This window comes from Nicotiana tabacum, chromosome 4 (assembly GCF_000715075.1).
Source record: "Nicotiana tabacum cultivar K326 chromosome 4, ASM71507v2, whole genome shotgun sequence".
Lineage (NCBI taxonomy): Eukaryota > Viridiplantae > Streptophyta > Magnoliopsida > Solanales > Solanaceae > Nicotiana > Nicotiana tabacum.
Window position 1 is genome coordinate 133,508,491 of NC_134083.1, and position 12,484 is coordinate 133,520,974.

The 12,484-nt window shown below is 40.2% G+C and overlaps 1 protein-coding gene across 1 annotated transcript; it reads right to left on the reverse strand.

Moving 5' to 3' along the window:
• Positions 1-6,055: 6,055 nt before the first annotated feature.
• On the reverse strand, positions 6,056-6,700 carry LOC142180126 (uncharacterized). Its single transcript, XM_075251056.1, has one exon. The coding sequence runs from the start codon at positions 6,698-6,700 to the stop codon at positions 6,056-6,058; it is 645 nt and encodes a 214-aa protein (XP_075107157.1).
• Positions 6,701-12,484: the final 5,784 nt, after the last annotated feature.

Below are 12,484 nucleotides of genomic sequence, written 5' to 3' on the forward strand. Positions count from 1 at the left end.
CCACTCAAAAGCCAAATCAACCACCTTACACTTCAACTTTTACAAAGTTCATAACAAATTCAAGTGCCCACGAGAGGTAAAATGGTTCAAATAGATGGCCAATTCAAACATCTGAGTAGGGCTTGCAATGTGGTTGCCAAAGAAATATGATTACAGGCTCAACGGGGTTAACTAAAATACATAACAATTAGGTGGGTAATAACATATAATTGGTTCAATAAAGAAACGCCTATATCACTTCCAAGACCGAACTTTTATTTCGCTTTGCAAACACAGCGTGGAAAGTTCTAGACATCAAATGCAATGCACAAAATAACACAAACCTCACACACACATGGCACATAACTCACTCAGGATCGAACTATCAAGACACTCTAGTCGAAGTAGTTAAGCAAAGTTAAGATCATACAATTTAAGGTACTTATACAAGAGTCAAAAACTGAGCCTAAGCGTCACAACTAAAGCACTTACTATTCTCAAGGAATAACCAAGTCAAGAGATATTCTCTTTAACTCCAAACATAGCACAAGGTTTCCTACACCTAACAAAAATAAAAATTAACTACACCCGGTTCAAACAAAACCCTTGGAAAAGAACCGCGACAAAAAAAAAACCAAGGGGTGATTAATACACTACCTACAAAAGAAAATCTTTTTGTCTTTTTCTTTCGACTTTACTCCCTCAAGAAACCCGTCAAATGATATCCGTCGTCAGGAAAAGTCGAAAATTTTAAATTTTTTATGGGTTTTCAATTTTTTCTAACAACTAAAAAGCATTAAAAGGCAAAAACTAACACATATACATACAACATATAATTATCCCCCACCCCACACTTTAAGTTGTGGCATGTCCCCATGACACACAATTAAAAATTATATGAGTAAAGAAAACTTCCCTGAACTTTCAGTCGGGGTCTGAGTCGAAGTCGGGCTCCATTCCACGTGCTCGAACTAATGCGCATATCCATGCAGACAACTTCTTCTCAGCCTTTTTGGGGTACACCCCACACTTATCTTTCTTAATCACTGGAGCCTTCTCTTTTGAACTCTTCATCTTCCACTCAACACTTGTAGCTGGATTCTCCTTTTTCAATCCAGTTGCTACATTTATCTCAAACTTCACCGTCTCCTCACCCACTCTAAGCATGAGTTTTCTCTCGTGTATATCTAGTATAGCTCTACCCATTGCTATTAAAGGTCTTCCTATTATGAGGGGGACCTCCTTGTTCTCCTCCATATTTACCACTATAAAATCTACAGGAAATACGAACTTATCCACCCGAACTAATGCATCTTCCACTATCCCCTCGGGTATTAAGGTCGTTTGGTCTAACAGCTCCAAAGATATTGGCACCGACCTTATCTCTCCAATCTCCTTCTCCAGTTTTCTATAAATAAGAAAGGCATTAAATTAATTGAGGCACCAGATTTATCAAAATTTAGAGTGCCTAACGAGCAAGGTATAGTAAAACTCCCTAGATCTCCACACTTTTGTGGGAGTTTGTTTTGCAATATTGCGCTGCAATACTCTGTGAGCTTGACAACTTATGTATCCTCAATCTTCCTTTTCTTTGTGAGGATTTCCTTCAACAATTTTGCATAAGCTGGCATTTGTGAGAGAACCTCTGTAAATGGCAAGTTTACATTAACATGTCTCATTATATCTAAGAATCTCTCAAACTGCTTGTCCAGCTTTTCTCTATATTATCTTTGGGGAAAAGGTAGAGCAGGCATGTGCTTGCTCTCTTCATTAGATTCCTCCCTTCTTGAAGTTTCCTCCTCCTTCTTCTTGTCAGTTCCCTTCTTGCCTTTCTTCTTTTTATCAACTTCAATTTTCAGCTTCTCTTCACTTTTGTTTTTAAGTACCACCTCTTTTTGTACTAGGGTAGGCGCTTCCAATACTTGACCGCTTCTCAGAGTTACAACATTTACAATTTCTTTGGGGTTCCTTTCAGTATCAGCTGGCAAAGTACCTGGGATCCTCTCAGACAATATGGTAGCAATTTGTCCCACTTGCTTCTCCAAATTTCTCAACCCTGTGCCAAGTTCTTTGATAGCTGCACCATGAGCATCTAATCTCTCATCTGTCTTGACAATGAAGGACTTCATCAGATCTTCTAACCCAGACTAAATATGCTGTTGGGGCTGAAATTGTTGCCTCTGCTGATTTTGGAAAACATGCGCCCCTTGTTCCTGAGGTTTGGCGTTATTTTGTTTCCATGCATTTGCAGTACCCCAGGTGAACTCCATGAAAAACCGGGGTGTTTTTGACCCATTTCATTGAAGTTATAATTTCCCACAGCACTTACTTCCTCGGTTGAGGCATGACAGTTATGAGTAGGGTATCCTCTTCCACATATATCACAAGCTGCATGATTCTCACTTTATATTGAAGCTAAGGCCAGTTTCCTTATCTCTTTCACCATAACATCAAGTTGTACCTGCACAGATGTATTAGCATCAACCGGGTGAACACTATTCGCCCTTCTTTTTTTAGCACTTTCAGAGGGCCACTGATTTGCATCTTTAGATAATTCATTGAGAATAGTGACTATCTCCTCTGGCGTCTTCTTCATTAACGGACCTCCAACTGCATTGCTCAACATTGTTGCGTGAGGCCAGTGTCAGACCATCCCAAAAATCATGGAGTTGCATCCAGAGTTCAATACCGCTATGTTGAAACTTTCTGACTATCTCTTTAAATCTCTCCCAAGATTCGAACATGGTTTCATTGTCATTCTGGAAGAAATTATGGATATCTCTTCTAAACTTGGCCGTTTTAGCTGAGGAGAAATATTTATCAAGAAATTTTCTGGTCATCTCCTCCCATGTTCTAATTGATCCTTGAGGCATGCTTCGAAGACACTACTTCACATCATCTTTAAGCGTGAAGGTAAATGCCCTTAGATAAACTGCATCTTGTGAAACACCATTCTATTGAAAGGTGTTCATGATCTCTTCGAAGTTTATTAGATGACTGTTTGGATCTTCGTTCATCTTTCCTCTGAAGACACAACAGTTTTGAAGAGTTTGGAGCAACCCTTGCTTCAATTCAAAATTATTTGCTGCAACTGGAGGTGGCCTAATGCTTGACAATCCCTAGTTGTAGACTGGTCTAGAGTAATCACCAAGTGGTCTCCCAGTACCGGGACCTATGTTTCTGAACTAGCATGCACCCATAGGTTGATTTTGATTAAGTCTGTGACCCATCTCTTCTTCATAAATACGTTGTGCTTCTCTAAAAGCTGCTTCTTCAGCATCTCGTACAACTTTTTCTCTTTGTTGGGCTGCCTCTCTCGCAGCCAAATCTACATTATCTTTACCGTTCCCAGCCATATCTTTGGTTGAGGATTGCCCAACCTTTTCTAACGTCTCAGTGATATTTCTTTCCTTCCTTAACCGTCGCAGTTGTTTTCCAATTTCCGGCTCATATGGTAGCAATTCCTTCCCAGAAGATCAGGTCATGCAATAATCTAACCTGTAACCTATGCACAGTCAAAGAACACCAACCGTAAAAGGGAAAAACAAATAAAATAAAATAAAAAAAATTCCTGAATTAGCACTACAAACTATTTCAAACACTATTGATCGCCAATCCCCGACAACGACGCCAAAATTTGACGAGCTTAAAACACACGCTAAAATATTCCCGCTAGTCAAATATAGTAAATTATAATATCGTATCTACATAGATTGGAGTTACACAATATTATCGTAGTTTGTATCTATATTGCTATCCAGTATGATCAACAATGGAGATTTATGTGAATTAAACTAAATTTTACTAAGAGTCTTAACTATCGACTAATGATAATTAACGCAAGTATTGAGCAAAGGAAGTTATCAATTGGGAGAAGATAGGGTTGATAGGATAGGTGCAAGACAAATGTTTGGGATTTAACTCTAGATAATTTACTTCTAATGTTCAAGTGAGTTTTTTGAATTCACTTGGTTATTAGTTCAATTGATTAGTAGAATCTCCTCTCTCGATTAAGTCTCAACCTCATAAGGTGAAACAATTTTAAGCACGTGAAGATATGCAAGAATTCGTAGTGGATTGGTCTTTAGGAGAACCTCTCTCTATTATCCTCCTAACTAAGTTTAATCAACAATTCAACTAGCCTCTTCCGATTACTAAGAAGAATTAATGACTTCAACCAACAAAATATAATGCAATAATGTCACAAGTTATGCCTCTCTTGATTACACGAACAAATGAATATAGATGCAACAGTTAAAACATCCAAAACGATTCAATACATAAAAACTAGAGTTAATTATCTACAAACAAGTATCAATACACGAAATCCATCAAACCCTAAAGAGAACTACTCCATGGATATAGAGTAATTCATCATAACAATGTTTAAGTTAAAGGAAAACATAAAACGATCCAAACTCTTGTCTTGAGTGAGGATTGGATGATGAAATCCTTGAGCTTTTGCTTCTCCACCTCCTCCTTGGCTTCCTCAGGTCTAAGATGTGTCAAAAGTCCATAAAATAATATTTTTACATGTATTTATACTAAGTTGGGCCGGGCTCAGACGAAAATACCTTTTCCTTCGCAAACTGGGATAATAACTCTGTAAACATTGCACAGGCGCACCGCATGGGGCGACGCACCAGGCGCGGAGGTTGTGGGGAAATCCAAAGAGCTTATAATTTGACAGGAGTAGAAAAATGTGTAGTTCCTGTGGAAGTTTCTTAGAGTATGGATTTTTCTTACTTTTTATCTATCCCGACGTGGTTCTCGACCCCCGAACGCGATCCCGGCTTATTCCCTTGGGCCTTTACTCAGACTTCAAAGCTCCAAATCACTCGAATTTATTCCATAACATCTACATAGCTCAGAATCACTCCTAAAAGGCATAAAATACACAATTAGTGTAAAACACTAGCGATTAAAGCTTAAACTCAATTAAAGTGCAGTAAATTGGAGTGCAATAAGCGACTAAAATACGAGATTATAGCCTACCATCATTCCTGAGCAACATACAAAAGTGATATTTGGTTTTTCTATTACAAGAGAAAAAAGGGGTTGCCTATGTATCCCTCCATGCGAAGTCAGGTTGAACGTAGTTCTGTTACAGCAAAAACCTAACTCTATTTATCTTCAAACATAGTATCTCTTGATTGTGTTTGAGTTGATGGGATTCGTGTTGACTCTTCTATTTATTTTTGCCAAGATTAGAGCTCCACCCATCAGTGCTCGGTGAACTACGTAAAAGACCTTGCCAGTTTGGTGCGAACTTTCCTTTGGCTTCTTCTTGGTGGGGGAAGATTTTCTTTAAGACCAACTGCCTCAGTGCGAACTGGCGAGGCTTCACTCTCTTGTTAAATGCACTGGCCATCTTGTTCTGATACAACTGACCATGGCATACTGTATCCATTCTTTTCACGTCAATGACCATGAGGTGCTCTTGCCTGACTCGTATCCACTCTGCATCATCTAATTTTGCATCTTTAATGACCCTTAAAGATGGCATTTTGACCTCTGTAGGTATCACGACTTCAGTGTCGTATACCAACATGTACACTGTTGCCCCAGTGGATGTTCTCATGGTGCTTCGATAACCTAGTAAGGCGAAAGGTAATTTCTCGTTCCATTGTCTGTGAAAGTCCACTATCTTCCACAAGATTCTCTTGATATTCTTATTGTCTTCCTTGACTGCCCCATTCATTTGTGGTCTGTAGGAAGTGGAATTTCGGTGGACGATTCGGAATGTCTCGCAGATTTCTCTCATGAGATCTCTATTGAGGTTAGCGGCATTGTCAGTGATAATAGACTCCGGTATCCCAAATCTGCAGACGATGTTATTTCAGACAAAATCCGCCACTACCTTCTTCGTGAGGACCTTGTAAGTAGACGATTCGACCCATTTGGTGAAATAGTTTATAACTACCAAGATGAAGCAATGTCCGTTTGATGCGGTAGGCTCTATATGTCCAATCATGTCCATAGCCCAAGCGACGAATGGCCACGGTAAACCCATTATGTTTAACTCATTTGGCGGAACCCAGATGAAATCCCTGTGAATCTAACACTGGTGACACTTCTATTCATAGAGGATACTGTCGCTTTCCATAATCATCCAAAAGTATCCAGCTCTCAAGATCATCCTAGCTAATGTGAACCCATTCATGTGGGGTCTGCACATTCCTGCATGTATCTCCTCCAATAGTCTGGTTGCCTCGGCAGTGTCTACACATCTCAACAAACCTAAGTCTGGGGTCCTCTTGTACAGGACTTCCCCGTTGAGGAAAATGTGGGTTGCCAGCCTCTTAAGGGCTCGCTTTTGACAATTAGTAACATTCTCCAGGTATTCTCTGGTCACAAGGAATTTCTTGATGTCGTGATACCATGGATTACCATCTGGTTCTTCATCCACATGGAAGAAATATGCATGTTGATCCCTGATTTCTACCTCGATAGGATCAATGCAGTTCTTGTCTGGATGCTGAATCATAGATGATAGGGTTGTAAGGGTGTCAACAAACTCGTTCTGAATCCTAGGGACGTGCTTAAACTCAATCTTTGTAAACTTCTTGCATATCTCCTTCACGCAGTGTAGGTATGGAAGTATCTTGACATTCTTGGTAGACCATCCCCTTAGACTTAGTGTATCAACAGATCGGAATCCCGTATGACCAAAAGTTCTTTGACGTTCATGTCGACTCCCATTCTGATCCCAATGATGCATACTTCGTATTCAGCCATATTATTGGTACAGGGGAATCTTATCTTTGCAGATGCTGGATAGTGCTGTACAGATTCCGAAATTAAGACTGCCCCAATTCCGACTCCTTTGAAGTTCATTGCTCAATCGAAAAACATTCTCCACTCAGGGTACGATTCTGCAATATCTTCTCCAGTAAATAATACTTCTTCATCGGGAAAATACGTGGTAAGCAGCTCGTAATCCCCATCCGCTGGATTCTCTACGAGGTGGTCAGTTAAAGCTTGTCCTTTGATAGACTTTTGATTTATGTTCACAATGTTAAATTTGCCGAGAAGGATTTGCCATTTAGCTAGCTTTCTGGGAAGGCATTGGCTTCTGGAAGATGTAATTGAGCAGATCGAGTCGAGATATCAAATGAATAGTGTATGCTGACATGTAATGTCTTAGTTTATGGGCAATCCAAGTTAGAGCACAATAAATGTGTTCTATCAGAGTATACTTAGCTTCGCATGGCGTGAACTTCTTACTTAAGTAGTAGATGACCTGTCTTTTCTCCCAGTTTCGTCATGCTGCCCCAACACACAGCTGAAGGAGTTATCCAAGACTGACAAATATAGTAACAATGGCTTCCCTGGTTTAGGGTGAACTAGAACTGGTGGATTTGAGAGATATTTCTTGATTCTGTTGAAGGCTTTCTGGCACTTTTCTGTCCATTTTGTAGCAGCATCCTTTTTCAACAACTTGAAAATGGGTTCCTAGATTAACGTGAACTGGGCTATGAAGCGATTGATGTAATTCAATCTACCCAGAAAACTCATGACATCTTTCTTGCTCTTCGGTGGTGGTAATTCCTGAATGGCCTTGATTTTTGATGGGTCCAGTTCTATCCCCTTCCTGCTTATAATAAAGCTCAACAACTTTCTAGCGGGGACTCCGAACGTGCACTTTGCTAGGTTAAATTATACCTTTGTAGGATTTGAAAAATTTCCTCAAATCGTCCAAGTACTCTGAACTCTTGCGATACTTTATGATGATGTCATCCACTTACACTTCAATCTCCTTATGAATCATGTCATGAAAAGGGTCGTCATGACCCTCATGTAGCTGGCACCGACTTACTTGAGACCGAATGGCATAATTCTATCGTAGTAGACTCCCCAAGGGTTGGTGAAGGCCGTCTTCTCTATATCTTCCTCCTGCATCAATATTTGGTGGTACCCAGCGAAACAATCCACAAAAGAATGTAGTTCATGCTTCGTGCAGCTGTCGATAAGGATGTGGATATTTGGCAGAGGGAAATCATCCTTTGAACTAGCTTTGTTGAGATCTCGGTAGTCCACACATATTATGATCTTTCCGTCTTTCTTGGGTACTGGGACAATGTTTGCCAACCAGCTTGGATAGTTGGTGACCCTTACTATATTCTCTTCTATCTGTTTGGTCACTTCTTCCTTTATCCTTAGACTCAAATCAGGTTTGAATTTTCTGGGTTTCTGCTTGACTGGCGGTCTGGTAGGATAGTGGGCAGTCGATGCGAGACAATGTCAGTGCTTAATCCCGGCATATCATCATATGACAATGCGAACACATTGATGTACTGTCGGAGGATCTCTACCAGTTTTTCCTTCTGCTCGGCTTCTAGATGAATGTTGATTCTAGTTTCTTTTACATTTTCTTCACTTCCAAGATTGACCACTTCCGTTTCTTCGAGGTTAGGCCTTTTCTTGACTCTCCGGCTGCTCAATCTCCAGCAGGAGATTGTCTGGCATCATACTCTCATCATACTCCTCATAATCTAGGTTGTTACGCTCAACAATTTCGTTACATGTCATAATCGCAGAACGCGGATTTTTAGCATTTTGATTACTGAAAAGAAAAGCTAAGTATAAATGAAGCGGTAAATAAAGTTGCAATATTTGAGAAAATGATTCTTTTTATTTCATCAAAAGAGAAATGTCTTAAGCGTTCAAAAGAGGGAAATTACAAAAAGGTACAGACATGGTGTATGCCTCAATTGACGGTGTGCTTTTCAAAAGAAAACCTTCACAGTTCCATACTACCAAGACTCCCGGTGAACTAAAGATGGACTGGCGGTCCAATTCCCTAGCTCTTCCCATGGTTCGGCATCCCTGATAGTCGGTGTCTTGATGTCAGTCCCCTTCACAACATTCTTTAATCATATTCCGGAAGAGCTTTTCCATTTCGTCGATGATATCATCTTTGGTTACTAAACTCTGTCCCAAACATGCAACATTTTGTGACACAAAAACCTTTTTACCTGAGCTAACAATATGAGCTTTCCCTTTCGGAGGCTGATATCCTATGTCGGCCCTTCCTTTCTGCCCATTATGATCAATTGGCTCTGTGATTCTATCTGACCTGGCTCCCAGCCCTGTTCCTGGTCTGTATCTATATTTCATCATCTCCCTCATATCCATCTTGTATCTATATGGCGACTGCATTCCCAGGTTTTGTTCAGTCTTTTCTATTTCGGTGGACTGCATGATTTCCGCTGCATGGAAAGCAACTCCGTCTAGCCCTTCAATGAACGGAACAACATACTCCAGATAAGCAGAGTGACCCCACTCTCCATGAACCACGATCTCCTCACATCCCCATTCAAATTTCATGCATTGGTGTAAAGTGGATAGGACCACCCCTGCCATATATATCTAGGGCCTTCCCCGTAGCAAGTTGTAGGAAGATGAGATGAAAACAATATCGGAAATTCGACCGGCCCGATGTGCAAGGCCAAATAAATTTCTCCAATAATATCCTATTACGAACCATCAAAGTCTCTCACCCTCATGTGGTTTTCCTTGAATTCCCTCAAATTAATTCCTAATTCCCGTAGGGTGGAGAGCGGAAAAATATTGAATCCTGACCCTCCATCGACCAGTACCTGTGACACCACTTTGTCCCCACATTTGATAGTGATATGAAGAGCCTTGTTTTGACTTGCACCTTCGATAAGAAGTTCGTCTCTTCTGAAAGTGATCATGTTTGCTTCGACCATTTTCCTAATTGTCGCGGCCAGTGCCTCACTAATGGTGTTAATTGGTACACTTACCCTACTTAGTACTTTCAATAGGGGATCCTTATGAATATTAGAACTCATTAGTAGATCCATGATTGATATTTGTGCTGAATTTTTCTTCAGCTCCTCCTCCACAAAATACTCTTGTTTTGACATTCTTCCAAAACTCGGTGACTTCTGGGTCTGTTATGTTCCTTCATTGAATTTGCTTTCTTCCCTCGGTTGATATCTTTAGGAGCGTAGCATCTCCCAGACCTAGTCATACCATGGGCTACGGCAGAATCTGTCATTTTGGCCTTTCCCTTTTGCTAGTACGTCCATGGGACGGTTTTATACTCCCGACTTTCTTTGTCTCATGTAGCGACGACAGGTTGTCGCTGATAGGTCTAAACAGTCACTGAAGGCCGCACTTGTACTGTAATCATTGGATCCCTTTGAGATGGGATCCTGGCAGCTTCTGCATTTCCTATAGTTACAATTGTTCCATTTAGGTCATACTCTTTGTCCAATGTGATCATGTAAAATCACTGGTTTTGGTGATTTGGCAGCGGATTGCGATTCATATTGGGCTGCACCGGAGGGCATTGGATGGCTCCTCTCTTGATCTACATTTCAATCTCAGTTTTCATCTTAAAACAATCTTCATTATCACGCCCAGGTACGTTGAAGTTGTACACGTACCTTTTAGTTGCATCAAAATACTTGGAGGGGTATTCAGGAACCCTTCTTTCAATTAGATGTATTAATCCTACTCTTCTCAATCTCTTGAACAATTGGGCCAGAGGCTCAGCAATCAGGGTATAATTTCTTGGCCCCCTTCTTCAAAGGTGGGAGGAGGGCGTGGTGCCTAAGCAGGCCGGTTTTGGTGAGTAGTTGTTTTGATATGAGTATATGGTGGTTGTGGGTTTTGGTTGTTGTTAGCTCGAGAAGGGTTGTATTTTGGTTGAGGGTGGTAATATCGCTGGGTGTTATAGACTGGAGCGTAAGTGGGTGGTGGTGAATGATTGTTTGAGGAATAGAAAGTGCTTCCGTGATGTGAGTTGGGTTGATAGTAAGGGACGACTGCTGATACCTCCTATTTCTTCTTCTTTCCGCTACTGATTGACCCTAATTGGATGTCCTTGCTGGACACTTGCAGTGCTGCCATGGATTACACATTACCAGATTTTATACCCTATTCTAAGAAATTTTCCATCTTGACCAACTCAGGGAATTTCTGTCCCATCATTCCCATCATCTTTTCGAAGTATATCCCTTCCTGGGCTTTGATGAAATACTTGGTTAATTCACTGTTGTCCAGCGAAGGTTGTGCCCTAGCAGCCTCTGACCTCCACAGACGTGAATATTCTTGGAATGACTGGGATGGTTTTGTCTGCAGGTTCACCAGTGCGAACCGATCGGGAGTGATCTTTGGGTTGAATTGAAAGAGATTCACGAAGTCCTCCACCATATCTTTCCAAGTTCTCCAATTTCGCGAATCTTGTCGAGTATATCAGGTGGGTGCTTCTCCCGTCAAACTTCTTATAACACTACAAGAAATCAGGTTTATTGTGGTGACTCAAAAACTTGCCACAATATTGACATGTTTAGTAGCGACTGTTTTATCCGCCACTTAATCAGTTTATATTCATAGAGAAAAAAGTAAATGAAAAGGTCAACTACTAAAAATTATTTATTGTACATACCTTGATAGTGACTAAAATGTTTCTATTGAAAGGTAAATACCCAGAAAGAATAGAATTTCTTATGCTCGCGATCTTTTAAGATGATGTTCGAATTTCTCAAATCAATTTTAAATTTTCAAAATGAAGCATTGCTTTCATTTTTATTTTTTTCCGATTTCAGGGACAACATCTGTTATGATGGGAATGTTTGGCAAGGAGTTTGAAGATATTGGCGATTCCTTTGTTTTCATGTGTAAATACCATGACATGTATGAAGTGTTTTCGTTGTATTATAAAATTTAAGTAATGAAAAGTTCTTATACTACTCTTCTTGAGAAATGTATTTGGTATTATCTTTGTATTGGTAATGGATTATTGTTATATATTAGATAATTAACAGTAAAATATATTTTGTATTAATCTTTTTAAACAAAAAGTTGGTATTAGTGGCGACTTTAGGGCAGCGAGCTAAAGTCCCTACTAAAATCCATATTTGTGTATGGATTTTAAACGGCGACTTACTTGAAATCCATATTTGTGTATTAGTTTTTGTCGCTTCTTTGTTTACTTTTAGTAGCAGATTTGGTCGCCACAAATAGTATTTATTGCATCGACCATTATGAGTCGTCATAAGAAACATTTAGTAATGGTAGTACTTGGAGCGACCTTAAAGTTGCTGCTAATTGTTTTTAGTGGCGACTTTTGTGAATTTTGTGGCGATTTTTGTCGCCACAAAAAGGCCGATTTCTTGTAGTGATTATGTTGGTACTCGGTTGAGTAAGGTCCCCACACTGACTAACTTGTCACAATATGCCCTCAAATGTGCGTGGGGATCACCCGTCCCATCGAAGATATCGAACTTTGGGGGTTTATACCATGCTGGCATATCCACATCCGGATGAATACACAGATCCTCGTAGTCCAAACTTTCACTTCCTCGGGCAACTTGGAAGCTCTTCATATGCTTCCTCAAGATCTGCAACTGCTCATATACTGACTCTTCTTCCTTGGCTTCTCTTTCCATCTCGATGTATAGGTCAATCTCATAAGGCACCCTGACCGTAACAGGTGTTGTAAAGATAGGTTAAAAAATGGCATATACGA